The sequence below is a fragment of the Chrysemys picta genome, chromosome 2 (genome assembly GCF_011386835.1).
Source record: "Chrysemys picta bellii isolate R12L10 chromosome 2, ASM1138683v2, whole genome shotgun sequence".
In the NCBI taxonomy this organism is placed as follows: Eukaryota; Metazoa; Chordata; order Testudines; family Emydidae; genus Chrysemys; species Chrysemys picta.
The window spans coordinates 113,499,451-113,519,946 of NC_088792.1; the positions used below are offsets into that span (position 1 = coordinate 113,499,451).

Below are 20,496 nucleotides of genomic sequence, written 5' to 3' on the forward strand. Positions count from 1 at the left end.
TTCAATGAGATTTTACTTCAATTCCAGCTATTGGTGACAAGTCGCAAATACATCAATGCAAATCCCAAGTGTGGACAATGAAAGCAGCAGCTTGCACCAGTGAAGCTTGAAACCAGGATAAGCTCCATGTAGGATAAGTATAAAATAAAAGAATTTTAATTATCTTAAATTTGGTTAAGAAAAATATATACGTGTTGGAAAGAAAGGCCCTGACTCTTAAGAAGGAAGACCTTGAAAATAATAAGCAATACGTCCAGAAGGAATAAAGTAGGGAGGATGTCGGTCTTAAAATGAGCCAACACAGCCCTTCCCCAACCCACACACCAGTGTTAAAGCCTACGTGAACCCAGGTGCAATGGGAAAACTGTTGGACAGCAAGAAGGAGGGGAGGAAATGCCTTTGGAAGAAAGGTGGTTGTAACTCTTATCTGGATTAAGACTGGAAATAAGAGTGAATTCTCAACTTGGTTTTTAACTGAAGCTAGTAATTGGCAATGACATCACTTGTTTGTGAAAGTAAACTCTTAAAGGGTCCGTTGCTAATACATGCCTGACCAAGCTGGAGCCTACCAATAGGAGTCTAAGCAACACTGGGTTTAATCCATTTATAAATATCTTGATCAAATGCTTATTAATGTTTTGTTACTGTTTGGATGTAGTATATTGCTTATTGGTTAGGCATGTTTAGAGCATGTTTTGAGGCATGTTTAGAGCAACTGTGTAAGTACCATTTGGCCTTTGGATTTAATAAAAGAATAGTGGTTCCCATATTAATAATTCCAACACCCCATCAGAACAAATTGTGGTTTTTCTTGTTTACAGCTAGAGTTTGCACCAGTGGCTGTCCACCCATAGATGGAATTGGGACACATTCCTAATGTAATCAAGACCTAAGAGAAAATGTTTCAAATAAAACCAAAATTTCAGAACGTAAATTAAAACATGAAGCAAGCAACAGGCTTACAATTAAACATAGGCATTCAAAGATTTCAAACAAACAATACACAACAGAAGGTATGCAGTTATCCCATATACTTGTGTGGCTTAGGTACACCTGTTCCTATGGAAACAAGGCATGGAAATGGGAATATGCAAAAGAGCTTCAAAAGTCTCAGCCTCCAGCTTCTGATTTTTTTCCATTCTTTCTTCCCAGGAAATGGGATATTGTATAAGTGAAAAATAAGGTAAGGGGTTTTATAGATTTAACAAAAAAATCTTGCCTTATCTTACTTTCATGGAAACTGGGTAGAAAATTCCCATACGAGTATAAGAACCCCTTCATCATTAAGTACCAAGCAGTGTAAATAGGATAGTTTGATCAGCTACTTTCCCCCCTTAATGGTTATAATAATATGACAGAAGGAAAATTATTGTCCTAGTTCTAGCCTGGGAAATTAACATGATACTAGCATAACCTCCCTCATTCAGATTCTCTCTTTTATATCTTCTCCATTCTAAAAGTAATACAACAAATGATAAATAGATAGAATAGCCTGGAAACGGGACTTCCAGTTTTCAGCACTGATAGGCAGGAAACTGTCAATAGCATTAAGTATATGTTCTACACTAAAACTCAGAGTAGGAGACATTATATACCACATGCCTTATTTCCCACTGTAATACTGACAAATGTACCCAAAAATGTTGTTGCTTCTACCCCAGCAGTCAAGTTAGTTTAAAAAAAAAAAAAAAATATGGCCCTTTTTGGTTTAACCCAAATATCTGAGGAAGTAAAATTTAATAAAACTGCATTCACTTTCTCAGTACTTTTTTAGGAAGCTCTTTATATTCATGCTGACATCTCTCTGAAGAAGCTTTATCATGGCTATACGTATTTCCATAATCTGGTAAATGTTTCTGCTAAGATGTGTTTGAACTTTAAGACTAGTATGTTGCCTGATGTACACTAATACTTGACTCTGTATGATAAAAGGGCTGCCCAACCAGTTTGTGTCATTCACATCAAGTTCTCCTATACTCTATCAAGAATAGTTAAATGACTATATGTATTTGAATACACTAAAAACAATCTTGGCTGCAGTTAATAAAAATACTCACTAGGAAAGGGAATCAGTACAATCCTGATTTATAGATATCTGGAATGATGTGTGGAATCATTCAGTGGACAGGAAACACCATCTGCAGCCATTAAAGAGCTATCCTTATTAACCCCAACAGAAATAAAACAAAACTGTACAATCACCATTTTAAACATTAACTGAAACCAATGAATTTTTTTAAAGTGTGTGTTAGGGTGAAGCAAACTACTGATTTTGGACTAATTACAAATGTGAGAGTAAAATGTACACATTTGTATAAGTATTGCAGGGGCAGAGAGAGGAGAACACCTGGGATCTTTTTTTCCCCTGGAAGCTCCCAACTTCTTGAGATGCTAGCAGCAGCAGGGACAGTGCCAGAAGGAGTAGCACTACGGGACAGTAAAACCAATTTTCCTAAAAACATCTCATTTTCCTAATCAAATTAGGACCTATATGAAATGCACAAGTAGGTTTCATTGCTGCCTCCGGAGCCTCCCAGTTGTCCCTGGTTTATTATTTGTATTATCATAGTGCCTAGGAGCCCAAGTAATGGATCAAGACCTCTTGTGTTAGGCACCATATAGAACAACAGAATCTCTGCCCCAGAGTGTCCCTTTGATCTGTTAAGAGAGAGAATAAGCAGCAATGCTTATGTTCCCTTTCCTCATACAGGACTTCTCTCAGGGTGGGGTATGCCCCTCTTCCCTGTAGGAGAAAAAGAGGACCTGTAGTAGGGGGAAAGCTGAACAGCCTACTTTCTCTTTGATCTACCAAGGGGGAGCTAAGGAATGCTTCAAAAGGGAGCTCAATGCTGAAGACATGCTGAGCTCACTAGCAGCTCTCTCCTGCACCCTCTCTCAGTTGGTTATTAGTTTAACTTAAGAAGGGGAATAAAACTTTCCGAGGCCCCTGCCTAGGCTTACAGATTCTCTTGGGTGGAATGGGACACCGTTCTGCTCTATGCATCTCTTGCTCGTGGTAGTGGGACTTCTTCTTGGCCCCACCATGAGCCAGACTGTCAGAAGCAAGCATCACCACTATACATTTTAGACAGCTGTTTATGTTAAAAAACAGCAGCAGCCCCCTGTTTTCTTCACATTAGAGTCTCTGCAGCTTCCTGGTGCTGAAGCTCAGCCCCCTCCTCTTGCTAACAGAAAGTAGTGAGTATGGCTTCCAGGGAAAGCAGGCCCATATGACCTCCAAACTCTAAGATTAAAATTAAACATACTGCTAAAACAGATTTAAAATGGTTAATCAATTTGCTTTTACTTTTAAATAAAATGAGGATTTGCTATTCTTTTGTCCTTATTACAGTACCACACTATCAAAAGTGTTAGAAATAGACTTAACACCTTTAACTTATATCACATGCTTTCATTTTTTGCAACATTTATTCCAATCTACCACCATAGAATCAACTGTTTCAATAGAATCATAAGACTGCAGGAGATGTCAAGAGGTCATCTGGTCCAGTCCCCTGCATTCATAGCAGGCGTAAATATTATCATCTGACAGGTGTTTGTCTAACCTGCTCTTAAAAAAAAAAAAAAAAAAAAAAATCTCCAATGACAGATTCCACAACCTCTCTAAACAATGTATTTCAGTGCTTAACCACCCTGACAGTTAGGAAGTTTTTCCTAATGTCCAACCTAAACCATCAATTTAAGCCTATTGCTTTTTGTCCTATCCTCAGAGCTTAAGGACAAACATTTCTCTCCCTCCTCCTTGCAACAACCTTTTATGTACTTGAAAACTGTTATGTCCCCCCCTCAGTCTTCTCTTCTCAAGACTAAACAAACCAATGTTTTCAATTTTTCCTTGACCTTTAATCATTTTTCTTGCTCACCTCTGGACTTTCTCCAATTTGTGCACATTTTTCCTGAAATGTGGCATCCACTGATTTAGAAAACCAGAAGAAAATAGGCAATGCCGTATTCAGTAGCTTCCCAAGAGAACCCACCCTCACCCTACAGTTTTTCCCCCCAGTAAATACATTGGTCTGTTCTACACTATCAAGCAGTTGTGTTTAACCATCATGCTTTTGCAGAGTTTAAAGACAAATGTAGCTGAAGTAGCATAGGTCCTATCTACACAATGAAAAAAGTTGCTTTTTAAAAAACAGTTAGCTTAACATGATCAGGATTCCCCTCCCCAAACACCTATGTGTATCATCTTCACCATCAGTTAAAAGAAATAGGAAATCCCCATTAACATCCAAGTAGACAATCATGTTAAGCTAACAACTTTAAAGAGCTACTTCTTTTTTTTTTTTAGTATGTAGACATCTTAGTGTCAAGGAAGCTAAACGTTGTTATAACACGGTTTAAAAATGTGCTATAGCCTTCAAGAGAGCGAGCATAGTCAAGGCCTAAAGTATACTTATACTTATACACAAAGAACAATGTGCTTATGAGTGGCAGACACTTATTTTAGAGTTATGGATTTCTAGAGCGCAGTTTACAAAGAATAAAGAAAATTTTATTCAGAATTATGGCTTAAGAAAATAAATTGAAATACCTTACTGTCAAGTTTTAGCATGACCCTTCCAAGTCCTCTGATTGGCCGTGGAGCGAGAGCCTCCTGCCGCTCCTTCACAAAGTTTTCCAGAACATGCCACCAACGACTACAACGTTTCGCCATGAAGTTTACAACTCCAAAGTGGACCACAAATTTTTTAACAACCCAAACTGTAATAAAAAAAAAAAAAAAAGAGGGAGAACGGATTAGGGATTTAAGAAGTGCACCACGTCAGGGTTTTTCACTCCATTGTGAGAGATTGTTAGAAAAATCAAATTGTTTTAATTAAAATTCCTCACCACAAACAGTACTAAAACTAAACATCAACTTTTTAAAAACAGGTGGCCATTTACTTGCAGAAAAACATGTTCAGTCATCTGAAATTTTAATTCCAGATGGACAGCACCTCCATATAGCACCATTATGGTGGTTATAGTTCATATCAAGGCCTGATGGAAATAGGTGCAATTCCACAGATTGTATGAATGGCACTAAATTGTGTAGCTACACATAACATTGACAAATATAATAAAATCTTAGACAAGAGGCAAACTTTTCTCCCTTAGAATTCCTAAAACTTTAGGCCTTCTATAATGTTAAATCTCTCTTTCCTCTTAGGCAAAATAACAGTGTACATCTATTTATACATATAATGTTCACAATAGGAATTGCTATATGTAAGCTTGCAACCAAACTCATTAGAACGATCCTGATTTCATTTGCTTTTAAGTCACTAAAAAGAAGTTCTCCTTTGGAACTGAAACTGCATCTCAACTCAAAGATGATTATAGGAACTTTCAGTAAAATCCATACACAGCTTGAATTAGGCAAATACAAGGAATACTTTTCCTTTATGGAAAAAAACTAAATCAGTAAGATCATATTGTGCACACAGCTGATTTGCAACATCAAATATGTCTCAAGACTGCTAGGTAAATTAGAAAAAAAAATGTAAAGTTACAGTTCAGCGAAAAAATGATCATTTCAGTTCAAGAGCAATAAAAAAATTTTGGTTAGGATTTTAATTAATTATGACTTGTACTACAGGAGATCTGTAACTCCATATTGCTAGTGCCAGGTTTTTCTTTTACAAGATACATTTTAAAAAAAGAGTGGCGGAGAAAAACCACAGACATACAATTTGACAACTCCAAAAAGAGTTTATAACTCTGCAAATCTTCAATATTCCTTTGACTCAATTACATCGTGTATCAGCTGCAACACCCTGTGTTTCTCTTCTAAAATAAGAGGAAGATAAAAGAGAAAGTTACTCACCTTGAGCAGTAACTGAAGTTTTTCAAGATGTGTCTCCCTATGGGTGCTCCACTGTAAGTGCGGCAACATCCACTGCACCTCAGATCAGAGATTTTCACCAGCAGTGCCTGTCGGACCGCACATGCATACCTCCTGCATATATATATATATATGCAGGAGGTATGCATGTGCGGTCGGAACTATAAAAGACAGTGACTTTCACTTCATGTAATGTTCGCACCCTGATAGATAACAAAGAATGTATGACCGGAAAGAAGAAGAACTGCTATTGTCGCCAGGGAACTTGTGAGATAACATACTGATGTCACTACCCTGAGTGAGACAAGGTGCACGGATGAAGGTCAACTGAGAGAAGGAGGTGAAAGCTACACCTTTTTCAGGAAAGAGAAATCTGCAGAGGACAGGGGCACTCATGGTGTCAGTTCTGCAATTAAGAATAAGTTTGTCAGTCAGCTTACAGAACTTCCTGTAGGACTCAATGAGCCTCTTATGACTCTTCATCTTAAGCTCAGCAACAACCAGTCTGCTGCTGTCATCAGCGCGTAAGCTCCAAACACTCAATTCTGACACGTATATCAAGGAACAATTCTATACAGATCTTGACCAACATTCCCAAGAAGAACAAGATCATTCTCCTCGAAGATTTTAAATGCTACAGTCGGGTATGAGTCAGATCCAACAGCATCCTCCTCCTGAGCAAATGCATAGAACATCGCCTGGTCATCACAAACACCATCTTTAAACAAGAAGTGAGAAGTATAAGACCACCTGGACCCTCGGTCCAGGCATTGGCACCTTCTTGACTATGTTATTGTCAGAGCTCGAGATCGGAAGGGTGTCCGCATCACAAGGGAGATGCATGGAACCAATGACTGTTGGACAGACCATGGCCTTGTTAGATCTATCATGAACTTCTAGATCGCTTCAAGGCATCGTAAGCAGGCAAACTCAGTATGAAAGAAATTCAATGTCAGATCCCTTCAAGACATAGTGAGTCAGGACTAACTTCAGCAGTGTCTTCAAAGAGAGGTTTGCCACTATTTCTACAGCTGATGACTAAAATGAAAATTTCTGGAAGGGATTAAAGGCTGCCATTCTCTCAGCATGTGCTGAGACCATCAGCTATGTCACTTGCTATCACCATTGATGAGAATGATGCTGAGATTCAGGGCTTGCTCGATGGGAAAAGAAAAACTCATCTCTTATTGCAAAAAAACATATTACACAGGCAGACGAAAAAGAGTCATACAAGCAACGAAGGCTAAAGCCGAATGGAAAAGCTGCAGCATCAAAAACAAGTGGTGGTAAGAAAAGACCAAGGAGCTTGAGCTGATAAAAAAAACATGACAGGAGGATCTTTTTTTCAGGCAATAAAGGCCATTTACAGTCCCGGCTCCCATGGTCCCACATCACTCTGAGTCAAAGATGGGTTGAGGTATTTTAAGGACAGCGAAGCCATCAAAGCCAGGTGGAAGGAGCATTTTGAGTCATTCCTGAGCTGTGAGTCAACTGTCTCTGATGCCACTATTGAATCAATACCTCAACAACATGAAAGAATCTCTTGTTGACCCCGTTGCCGTCGAAAAAGTAACACAAGCCATTATACAAACCAAGAAAAACAAGGCAGCAGCACCAAATGGCATAATACCTGAAGTCTACAAGTTTGGAGGTGAAGAACTGGTGAGGAAGCTCCAGAAACTTTTTCTTCATATCTGGTATAATGAGAAGATTCTAGAAGACCTGAGAAATGCCAACACTCGCAATCTTTAAGAAAGATGATGAGTCAATTTCCACATTCCGACTTGCCTTGCTATCTGCAGCAGGGAAAATTCTCGCCCGTATCCTCTTAAACCAATGACTTTGCTTTGTTGAGGAAATATTGCCAGAATCTCTGCAGTTTTAGACCATCCCACGGGACAACTGACATGATCTTCGTTTCCCACCAAATCCAGGAAAAAGTCTCGGGAGTAAAATCAGGACCCATACATGGCCTTCATCGATTTGACAAAGGCCTTCGACTCAGTCAATTTTGAAGCCTTGTGGAAGGTGCTGGCCAGATTTGGCTGACCTCCAAAATCTATTAAGGTCCTAAGGCTTCTTCATGATCAGATGACTGCCACCGTTCTCTGTAATGGCCTGGAGACAGACCCTTTCATCATCAAAACTGAGATTAAGCAAGGATGCGTTATTGCCCCAACCCTGTTCTCCATCGATTTAGCAGTCATTTTGGTCCTCGTTAAAGACCTCCTCCCCAATGGAGTTGACATTCAATACAGAATGGATGGGCGGGTTTTTAAATCTTCAACGTTTCTGCTTGAAGTCTAACGCCCTCAGGGCGTCCATTACTGACCTTCAGTATGCCGACGACTGTGCCAGCCTCGCATACACTGAGAATGATCTTCAGTCCAAACTGGATATTTTTGCACAAGCTTACTGAAGCCTAGGACTCTCACTCAATATTGAGAGGACTGATGTTTTCCATCAGCCTGCTTCAGGCCATGCACATGACCCACCACAAATCACTATTGAGGGACAGACTTTGGAAACAAGAGAGTCTTCTTCTACCTCGGTAGCCAGCTTCCTCAAAAATGTAAAAAAAAAAAAAAAAAAAAACAGTGAGCTCCAGCACAGGATCCAGTGTGCAAGTGCTTCCTTTGGGTAATTGCTCCGACGTGTTTTCACGAACCGTGACCTACAGCAAGACACCAAGATCCAGGTCTATAAGACAACTGTTATTCCTACACTCCTTTATGGATGCTAAACCTGGGTGACTTAACAGAACCTCAAGAGTCTGGAAAAGTACCACCAATGATGCCTCCAGAAGATCCTTTGCATCAAGTAGTAAGATCACTGCACTAACCCCAGCATCCTCACTGAAACCAATGTCACCAACATTGAAGCAATAATGCACATACATCAACTCTGCTGGGCTGGACATTGGGTGGGGATGCCAGACTCTCACCTTCAAAACAAGTGCTCTATTCTCAGCTCACCCATGATCAGAGGTCCTGTGATGGTCAGAGGAAACACTACAGAGACACAAAGTGTATCTCAAGAAAACTGATGTGGACATCGCAAGCTGGGACGAGCAAACCACCAACCGACCTCAATGGCACCACATCCTCCATCAGGCAATGGTCCGCTTTAGGGAGAAGCGCCTTGCCCTCAAAGCTGAAAAGAGAGAGAAAGGAAGAAAAGAAGGGAAAAAAAGAACTTTCTCCCAGCAGGCAGCTGACTCACTAGGAAATGTCTGTACATACTGCAGGCAGACCTGTGGTTCCAGGATCGGACTCTTGAGTTATCTCAGGACCCATATGTAAATTTGTGGCAGAGATCATCCTTGAATTGAGAGATCACCGATGATGATGAAGCAATGTTGCCTCCGCTTGGTTGCTGTGCGGCTTTGAAAAGAAATTTAGATGGAAAGAGGATGGTACTTTGAGTAAAAATTTGGGATGTATTGTAATCATGTCTTTATTAAAAACTCAACACCTAGGGTATGCCATAAGAGTTTCAATTTCTCCAACCCGTCGAGTAAAGGTGCTAGCAACAAGAAATGCTGTTTACATAGATAAACGAACATAGGAGCATGTTGCCATTGGTTCAAAATGGAGGTCTAGTAGAGTATAGGACAAGGCCGGGGTCCCAAGCCTGGATTAGATCCTATACATGAGGGTAAAGTCCTTTAGGAAATGTTTCATGAGCAGGTGGGTGAAGACGGAGTGTCTGTCTATCTGGTAGTGAAAGGTTGTGATGGCTGACAAACAGACATGAATGGAGCTTGTGAATAACCCCAATCGTTTTAAGAATGGGTTCATGAGAAGGGTCACTGAAGAGGGAAGGAATATCCTTCCTTGCTCTCTAGAATCTACTTGTCTGAGGTAATTAGCCCCCATGATGGAAAGAAAGGGGCTAAGTGGCCGCCAGACTGGTGGGATGTTGGAGATGGTGGATGTCACCGGAACAGGGGAGGCTTCTCAGGGCCTCGAGCTCACCTTCAAAATTGTTGTTTGGTTGAAGGTGTGTGAGAGGTAGTCCTTTGAGGAGTCTTACGTCTGTGCTTGGTAGGGGACTTCTGCTGACAGCACCGAGTATCGTAGTGCCAATCGGGAGTGTATTGTGAGCAACCCATCGCTCTCTCAGCATTTACACTCTAGTGCCGAAGAGACACCCAAGGAAATATCAACTTCCCCTGCAATCCTACCCACCACGAGTCCTTAAGGGAGTGTAGGGATTCATCTGTTTGCTCCACAAATAATATGGGGGCCTCAAAGGCTAGGTCTTCAACAGTGGTTTGTACCTCCTTAGGAAGGCCAGAGAGGTGCAGCCATGATGCCAACCTCATGACTACGGCAGTTACAATGGAACAGGCAGCAGTATCTGCAGAATCCAAATAGGCTTGTACAGCTGTATGGGCCAAGAGGTGTCCTTTGGATACAAGCACCTGGAGTTTTTTTTTTTTTTTTTTTTTTTTTTTTTTGTTATCAAGAAGGTCTTGGCAGAGTTCCTGTAATTTAGATTAGTTGAGGTAATTGTACTTAGCCATGAGAGCCTCGGAATTGGATATTCAGAACTGAAGGCCACATAGATCCAATCGCTTCCAGTCTCTGCCATGACAGGTGAGTCGAGGTTGTTATTGGCATCCTTTTTCTTGTATGGCATTGACAACTAAGGAATTTGGGGTGAGTCGAGAAAAAAAAATTCCAAGGCTTTTGTGGGAACATAATATTTTTGTCCACCCACTTGCAGGTTGATGGGATGGACGCTGGGGTCTGCCAGAGCACTTTGGCAGGATCGAGAAGGGCCTCAGTGACAGGGAAGGCTATTTTGAAGGAGGAAGATGTGTGCAGGATGCCAAGCAGCTTATGTTTTGATCTTTCACTTCCTCCAAAGGAATCTGGAGGGATTCTGGGATTCTGCAATCCTACAAAACTCCTGGAAAGGTTTGAAGTCAGCAGCAGTAGGAGATGGAGGCATGATAGCCTCATCAGGGGAAAGAAGAAGTGGAATGGCGGTGGAATTTTCTCCTCCTGTACTTCCTCCTTAGCTGCTACAGAGAGAGGGTCAACCTCTGGTGGTCCAGAGACCGACAGAGAAGGCAAAAATGTAGGCCTCCAGCTTTGCTCCACGGGAGGTTTCCCAAACTATGCTCTGTACATGGCCCAAGGATCCCAGTATGGCCAATGTTGAGTGAGCGGCACATGGGGTTGCATCCATGACGGACAATACCAGGGCCCTGGTCTGCTTGTGGATTGTGAGGATGTGTAGAGGAAGTATTTTGTGCCTATCTCAAGTATGAGGGTGGGATGGAGTACTCCTCATCCTCCTCTGCGTTGCTCGGAAAGGCGGGTGCCGTCCTCGGAGGAGAAAGGGAAGAATGGTGAGAGTCCAGAGAGAGGGACTGAAGTGGAGGAAGGTCGTGCCTGAGCAGTGGTGACTCAGGCACAGAGATAGGTAGGTCCTTGGCGTATCTGAACTCTTAGGGAGGAGGGAGGAGCACCATCAGTACCGGCATGTAATCAGTGCTGAGGGAGAGGTGCATTCCCCTGAGCAGCCAGTAGATGGTGTGGAAGGCTTGCTTGGTGAATAGGACTTGCTCGGTGCTGAAATGGACATCGCGGCAGCAGGGCTGTCGACGCTGCAATACCCACAGTTAGTTTGGTCAGGACAGTTGGCACTGTTCTTGAAGGTCTTGTGTCTCTTTCCCCAGCACCGAGAGACAGTGTCGAGGGCTGCAGGTCTGCCCTGTTAGGGTCTTTGCTTAGCTCCGGTACCTGAGGTACTCGGACGGGCCCTGGAGCTATGTCCCCTCTCCAAAGATGTCAAGGCAACCAACCCTGCAGGAAATGGTTTTCTGACAGGCAGCGTCTCAGAGGGTGATGAGGGAGCTCATTTATTTCTCTTCAGAGCGGAAAAGAGAAGATTTTCTTTTAGAAGGGCGTGGCAAATGAGGATCGGTGGACAATCTAGTGGAGTGTGAGCGCCATGCAGGGAAAGTGTCCAGGTCAGCGTCATATGAAGGACACAGAGATTTCTCCATAAGAAGTCGCAACTGAATGTCCCAGTCTTTTCTGAACCTGGCAGTGAGGTTATGGCAGTGAGCACGCTTTTGCAGGACATGTCCCTCTCTCAGGCAGCAAATGCCCTGTGGATGACCGTCCATTACCAGGAAGGCAAAGCAGGAGGAAACGCACCTCTTAAACCCGGGAGATACATGCATAAGGGTGAGGAAAAAAACTTCCTGGTCGGGAAGCGGGAAACAAAAAGCTAAGCTACAAACTAACAAGGAGGGTAGGAAGCATAAAAGCGATTTTTTTTTTTTTTTTTTTTTAAAAGAGAGGATGAAAAGGGAGGAAATAACTACTAAGCTACAACAGGTAAGGCACTATCTAACTGGACAAAAGGAGAAGCAAGCTCTGCTATGGATTCCGTCCCAGACCAACGGCAGTAGAGAAGGAACTGGGTACAACAGTGCTATATTTTTTATACTTTATATATCTATCTACACACACGCAGCTCATGGCACAAGATGAGGGAGGTGCACATGTGCGGTTCGAGAGCCACTGATGATGATCTCCAATCCGAGGCTGCACCTACAGTGGAGCACATATAGTGACATGACTCAAAAGAAGAATCAAAAATTCATGCAAGTACAATTTTAATTTGGCAATTAAAATAATGCAAATCAAATAGTGCAAAAATTCATGTTCCCACAGAATGTTAATTCACATTGTAGATAAAGTGATTTGTACTTCACCTCTGCTTATATTAAATACTTTTAAAAATTATACCATGTGAGTTAACATTGATATGTTAATCTTAAAACTTTTACATTTCCTGATTAATTTACTTTGCAGCCTCAACACTGCATTAAACAGTTTTTTGCATTTAACACACTCTATTTAAAAACCCAACTTATTGCTGACTGATATTCCGGAACCATTAATTTAAAAAAAATTGAAGTAAATTTTTTTTTTAAATCAAGTCATGAACAGAACCATCACCTGTGGACTATTTCTTATTGTAGCTTAGTTTTGCCACAAGGCAGCAATGCTGAATGTCAAAAAATGGATCAATTAAAGTGAATGCAAAGATATATTTAAATTTGTTCACTTAATGCACCAAACCGAAAATCCTTTGAGGTAAATGGTTGTGTTGAAATCAGTATCCTAAAGCAACACAGGCCTCTATGCAACAACATTAAAAACTTATTCACTGCAACAGTATAGAAATTTTTTAATAGTCTAACAAATCATTATTTAATAAAACTCTTATAATGTTCATTCAAAAACTCCTCCAAATTAGATGCAGTATCTATTGACAAACACTACAAAAAATAAACCCTCAACATGCCTTCTTTTGGAAATATCTAGATACACAAAATGTCATCGCCCTAAAGGTCAAATTTTAATGTCTACAGGGAGTTTATCAAAGTTCAACAGAAGACTTATCTGTAAGCCTTTTCTGTAAGCTTATGCTCTTGCTCACAAATAGAGTAATTTATTTTACAATTTTTCCAAGCTTTGCTTTTACTTACTATTGGCTCCACCATGTGGTAAACGTGTGTACTGCATTAACAATTAAGTATCTTGCTAGACTTAAGTACCAATAAATGTCCAAAAATAAAGAATATATTCCACACATTCCAAAATGCTAAATTTTACCAAAAACTCCCAAGCATTAGTTCCTAGAACAATTGACAAAAGCATATCAGAAGGCTCCATGCATATTTGTGGTATAGTAGTCAGATCTTGTTAATACAGAAAAGAGAAGTAAATCCAGTGAAAGCAGAAGAATCCTAATTAGGAAAAGAGGAAAAATAGCTACCCACAAGGTATAGCAAGAAAGTTAAAGTAGTATAAAGGAAGTGAACATGAGCTGCAAAAGGGGTAGAATAAAAAGGGAAAAAACAGAACAAGGGAACAAATTAATAGAGGAGTCAGCCTATTTTCACACGCATGCGACACTTAATAAAAGTTTCAGATGTTTCACGACTGGTCTTCTGTTTAAATTTTAAACTAAAATTCTTCTTGCCCCTCTATGTTTTACGAAAAAAATTGCCACCACCCTGAACAAAGTAAATCTAAGAGAACATCATTCCTCTGAAGTGTAAGTGAACTGAATGGGAAGTGTTTACAGTATCAAGACATTTCGGAAACATGGAGTAGCATTTAGTCACAGCCCTCTCTATTCTGAGAAAATCAAGCCCTCTCTATACAAATATCTTTTCCTATAATGCAAGAACATTTTTTCCTTTCACAATGGTCTCTTCTAGCATTATCTATTAGATTTATTGACTAAGTCATAAAGGGGCGGCGTAATTATAAACTGCACCAAACCTAGAACAGTGAATCATTAAGTTGTATAAGGTAAACTAGAACCACTGGGCTGTCAAAGGAGGGGTTTTAAAAAAAATAAACAGAATAACTTTATATTGATTGGAAATACGAATGTTACAAAACAAAAACAATACTCTGTATCAGTGACCTGTCGGTTTCATTACTTATCATTCCCCCATCTTTACTTTGTTTTCATCCATGTCATTGTTAAAAATGTTAACTAGAATAGGGTCAAAACTATAAGAACATTTACAATACACTGGATGTGATCTACCCATTTTTAAAAGGAATAACGTCCATACTTCAAAAGCTAGTCTTAACTTACAAGGGTTAGGAAAAAAAAGTTCCTTCATGGGCAAGTTATTCCATAACTGATCATTATAGAGTTTCTTAATGCTCTGGAAAATATCTGATTTTGGATATTTTTCAGACAGGAAACTATAAACCACTTTTCTTCTCCAATCAAGGGTGAAACATTTTAGTGCTGAAGGAAGATCATTCTTGGTGGTAGGCCACGTTTCTGAAAGTGGCTATCCACAAAAATATGCTGAAACACAAACCTACCATTTTTAGAAAGAGTTGGAACAGGCACCTCTTTGCTCATACTTTGCCAACTGACTGAATTTTTAATTGAATTGTCTGATTAAGAGATGAAGGCAGCAGAGAAGCATGTTCTCTCTTCTAATTATTAAGTTCATTTTAAGATTTATCAAGTCAGCTAGATACTACAGACATTCTGTAACTGCTTATAATTATAAATTAAGTGAATCTGTGCTACAGCCACACATAGTATTTTCATAATAGTCTGAGGATAGGCAAATAAAGCATCCACATTTAAGTGCAAGATAAGTAAGAAGTTCTAAAAATCCAACAGTGTTGTAAGTAATATTTTAACTGGCATTATTAAGAACTAGGCAATGACCTGCAACAGGTACTGGCAATAACTGCACAATCCAGAGATTCAGCCAGATTTGGACTACGACAATGGCCCATACAAGTGTAACAAAGTAGATATCACTGGTTTTCTTCTTTCTAAGAAAAGCTCCAATCTCAGGCCTGTGTCTGCCACCGGAAGTGGATGAAGAGGAAGAAAACGAAGAGGATGAGGCTTGAGAGGGTTGCCCACTTTCTGCTGTTTCTAGAAAAAGAAGAAGTTATCGCATTAATTTCTACTGCTGAACTGAAAGAGGTTACCTAGTAGATCACCAACATTTACCCTAGGGTCTTAACGGCTAAATGCATAGCAGTGCAATCCTACTTCACCAAATAACCCAACAAAAATATAGAGAATGTGTTAACTTTTCCAGAGGAAAACAAAATCTAAGATGTATACTATACTGTTAGCTATAAAATTAGAAGAGTTTACTGTATTATCCTTATGGCGAAGATGAATAATGTATTTTGTCTAGGAGTTCAATAAAATCCAAATGCAAGCTCCAGGCTATTTTTAAATCAAAGCCCTACACTTCAAAGCACACACACTATACTTTGAAGTGAATACTTCCATCTTACAAATCATTTAAGTATAATGTGTGGTGTTCTTTTCAGATATGATTACACTACAATTATACAATATTCATGCTGTGATCTCAATGATATTACCTTGCATGTCATACTTTGTTTTCTTTATGGTATTGTTTCCAAGGATATTAAACAACTTTAAAAATTAGTAGATAACCAATGTCATTGTATGACTCAGATGACACTAAATGTTTAATTAAGCTTCATCTTCACTAGCTTAAAAGTTAAAGATGAACACATTAAAAATTAAATTTAAGAAGTGCTGACTACTTAACCAGTGTATAATATTTCATTCTAATCAAAATCCCAGTTTACAGAAAATTAGAATGCATTCCATTCCCCCACCCCAACGAGACTTACTGTAAAGCAATGTACTAATATTCTACAAAAGCATTTGTGTGGCTCATTTTTGTTCTTTGACTTTTAGAGATTAACTAGTAGCTTTCGCACAGGTGCGATCTGTAAACCCAAAATGGCAGAGAACTTAAAAATCAGATGGTAACAGACTGTGAATCCCAGTGTTGATTGAACCTGGTAATATTCTGAACAAAAAAGCTCTCAACCATGATAACAGTATCCATCACTTCATACTGACACAAAAGACATTCTAATCTTCAGAGGGACAATTCTGGAATCTTGGTATTAGGACTGCAGGTGTGTCATAGTTGGAAAAATGTCATGGATACTGTGATTTTCCCATTTGTCTGTGATTTGTTTTGTGTCCATAATTTTATTAAACTCACTCCACAGTAGCGGTTTCTGTCCCACAAGGCTGGGCCCACCTCCCAACTCTGGTTGTTGAGACCAGGTGCTGTCAATGAAAGGGTGGCTCGGCCAAACCAGAATGGCACTGCAACCCCTTGCACCAGGTCGCAACGGTCAGAGTGGGGAGCTGGGCCGAGCCTCAGGAGGAACGTGGGGTGGGCTTGCTCTCCAGCAGCCCTCCTCCTCATTCGTGTCACTGTTTACTTTTTAAAAAAAATAAAAAACAAAAACAAAAAACAAACCAAAAACAAAACAAAAAAACCCCCACAAAATCTGTGACTTTCACTAAGGCCTTGGCTACACTTACCCGGTAGTTCGGCGGCGAGCGATCGAACTTCTGGGTTCGACTTATCGCGTCTTGTCTGGACGCGATAAGTCGAACCCGGAAGTGCTCGCCGTTGACTGCGGTACTCCAGCTCGGCGAGAGGAGTACCGCGGAGTCGACGGGGGAGCCTGCCTGCCGCGTGTGGACCGAGGTAAGTTCGAACTAAGGTACTTCGAACTTCAGCTACGTTATTCACGTAGCTGAAGTTGCGTACCTTAGTTCGAATTAGGGGGTTAGTGTAGACCTGGCCTGAGAAATCAAAATGCTCCAGGATTTTTGATAAAAATGCTGTGACAAATCTGCATCCCTACTTTATGTAGACAGATACTACTGTCAGCGAAATTTGCAGGTGGCTCTTCTGGTTGTAGACATCTGCATAAGAGCCAGGCAACAAAACTGCATCCTACACTAGTCTACCCACTACATGGTTCTGTCTTCAACCCCCAACTCAGTGTTCAACAGAACCTAGCCTCAGAGGTGTTGGGAATTGATTTTATTAAGCTTTACTAGCATGAAGTGCCTGGTTTTAGATGATGGGGGGGAAAAATACCAGCAGGGTTCTTGGTTATCTTCAAACCTGATTTTGCACATAATATCACTAACTGGGACTGACATTACTTGAAGAACACTTATGATCATGCAGGAAGACCAGGCCCTAGATCATCTGAAAAGCTGTACCATGCTGAATAGTAAAAGATAGTTTCCGACTTTGTTACATAATGTATCACTCAGGCAAAGAATGCAATTCCTCTGCTGGATATTCTGTTAAGTCATATTTATCACCATCAGGAGTTTAGCGTCCAAAAAAAGTTCTAGGAACTATATTATTTTATAGATTACTGCATGTACACAACTCCTTTCCTCTTACTTTCATTCCCAAACACAATATGGTAAATCTAAGCAATGTTATAGTAGTGGGCAAAACTCCAAACATACGTCAGTGGGAAGAAAGTGCTAAAGCAAAGGGAAAACAAAGGCAAGAGACTTGAGATGATAGCTCCTATAAGTCCTGCCACATGGCTACTTAACCTATCAATTTTCCCCCCAAAAATATGGCAGCGTTTGCTTTCACTTACCAGAAATTTTAGAAACACTTCATACCGTCGGGAAGGACCCAGTACTATCATTGATGGAATAGAATTACCACAATATTCAGCCACAAAACAAGGGAAGCACAAATAAAGGTCTGTATAACCAAAGTGCCTTATAGTGTGGTAACAATTTTTTTTACATTAACATTATGGGTAAGTGCACAAACTAGCAGAAAACTTGAAGCATTGTTCTTTGACCAACTAATGAAAAGCAACAGTATCAAAATTCAGAAATAATCAATTTTTCTGCAACTAATAAACACCACTTAGCACTAGTAATGTATTTGCAGAGTAGGCACACAGGAGTCTTCATTCTGAAAACTGATGTATACCTGGTGGTTAAGCTTGAAGAATGACTGAAAACTTCTGTAGAATCTTAAACCTCTCATGAAAAACAGAGTTCCAAAGTAGGATGAAAATACCAAGTCACTCTGGATCAACAAAATAAAGTTAAGAAGTGTTTAAGCTTTGCAGTTCCAGAAATCTGAGCCTCAACAACCATGAACATGGCGGAACAAAACCAAGTACAAATTTGAAAACACTCAGTTGATCAATAATGATGAACAATGTTCCCAAAGAAGACTGCTAGATCAGTCTGGAAAATTGTTTCCATCAAAAGAAGACAGGGAGTCCCATTTTTTCCCCCTTTCTGACTATAAAAGGAAAGTGGACTACAAAATCTATACTGAAAAATGGGGTTATATTCCCAAGAAAGTTACCCAAACCACATTTATAGAATGTATACCTGCAGCACGTGCATGTATATTATTCACAGATATATAATCTCCAGTGAGAGGCATAGCTAAAGCTTTAAGAATAAAAATAATCTGCCTTAAGAAAACATATTTCCAATCCAGCTTCCAAGAAGAAATATCAGATTGGAGTGGAGGAATTGGCAACTGTTTGACACATGACCAGTAGGCCATCCAAAAATCTAGCTAAATCACTTCTCTCATACTTCCAGGCTTCATAAATCTTTTTTTTTTTGGGGGGGGGGGGGGGGAGGAGGAGTCACGAGGGGATGAGCAAAACAAAAGATACCACATCCCACACTCAAGGGAAACAGCTGCAAAAGAAAAGAAGACAGCTATAGCCATATTGCTCCAACCTGAAATTTCAAGAGATCTCTTAGGACATTTTTTCCAATTTATTCATGTGAAGAAGTGCTTATCTTTGAAATTTTAGCATGCTAGTCTGAGTGAAGAGGTTAGTTTCACTTGGGACAGCATGAAATACTATGAGAGCAGAAAGATTGCCTTTATTTTAAAAATGAGTGTGTTGCTAAATGTTTCAAATCTAAATCTTCTTTGAGTACTATTTGCATTGGAACACTTAAATTAGTAAACGTGTATGTGACTACACCTGTGTATCCATCTCTCTCAGAGTAAGATATCGTTAGACTGCTGCACATCAGTTACTACCTGGTGGTGGAAGTAGCTTTTTAACTTCAATGAAGCCAACGTTTAGCTAGAAGACATTTTATTAATGCCGTGTGCTTGAAATAACCTTACACTGATCTGTATGTCCCATCACATGAAGCATTATTTGTGTGTTGAAACCAAGATCATGTCTTTTAAACTCACTTATTTTTGCAGTAGCTTGAAATTTATTTTTATTTAGGATATTCAAGTTCAAGTTTGAGATTAGGGCACTCTAGTCCCATCAGGTCGCTGTGCCTGTTTTGATAGTTCATCCTCAGATGTTGATGGAATATTTTAGTTTCCAGAGAGTTCTGGAGGACTATTATTTTGTCAGCAAAATATTCCATCAAAGGCCTATTTAGTCATTATAGTGATCTTTTGCCCATGACCAAAGAGGCTTTCCACCCCCAAATAATACTTATTGAACCTTCATCTTCTCAAATTGCTGCTTACAGATTACCTGCAACAGAAACCAGATACACTGTCTTTGAAACTGCATGCCGAATTAAACTGCAAGAAAAAAACGTTTAGTCTTGTGCCATGGTTGAGCAGATCAAAAGGAAGCCTTTTGCCTCCACAGTACTGTCCACAAAGTCTTGCATTACAAAGCTGCCTCCACTCACACACGAAGTCTAACTTTTTCTTGCTACCATGAAGATATCAAGGGAAAGCAATAAGTACAGCAGGAAATACACCAAGAAAAAGCTCTTTCCACAGAACACTAATTATGAAAGAAAACTTCTCCCTGGCACCACTTCTGCATCTGCAGGTAACAGTTTAAATGACTAGGTCATAAAAATTGTATGTAAAATAGTCATTTACATGTTAATACTGCTGTCTTTTGAACAACTTTTAAACCAGGAACACCAACTCCACAGGAAAAAGTGTGGTAATTTGTGAGTCGGAGAATGTTTTAAAAATTGTTTCTAGTTTCCTCTTGGTTCATGCTTTTAGAACAAATTCAAATATTTTCTTACTGAGTGATCAGTCACCTGAGGGTTGGGGTGAATGTTGCTCATTACTTGACTCATATCCTGTGACAGATATTGCCATGGCAATTGTAGAAGCAGCAATGGAAATCATTTGACCAGGAAGTTCTGTCCCTATAAAAATAAATACACAATAAGTAAAGAGTTGGGAAGAGGTTGATTCTTATCACAATACTATTTTTATTTCTGTTGCTCAACATCCAGTTTCACTGAAG

General features: G+C 39.8%; 1 protein-coding gene across 2 annotated transcripts in view; it reads right to left on the reverse strand.

The window, feature by feature from the left end:
- The window catches only part of TMEM245 (transmembrane protein 245), a 133,567-nt gene that overhangs the window by 92,466 nt on the left and 20,605 nt on the right, over nucleotides 1-20,496 (reverse strand). For both annotated transcript variants that reach the window (XM_042842210.2, XM_005296564.5), the window contains exons 4-6: nucleotides 20,285-20,395; nucleotides 15,092-15,307; nucleotides 4,556-4,725 (exon numbers count right to left, since the gene is read on the reverse strand). In XM_042842210.2, the coding sequence (XP_042698144.1) occupies nucleotides 4,556-4,725; nucleotides 15,092-15,307; nucleotides 20,285-20,395 (497 nt within the window). The remainder of the gene's footprint in view (nucleotides 1-4,555; nucleotides 4,726-15,091; nucleotides 15,308-20,284; nucleotides 20,396-20,496) is intronic.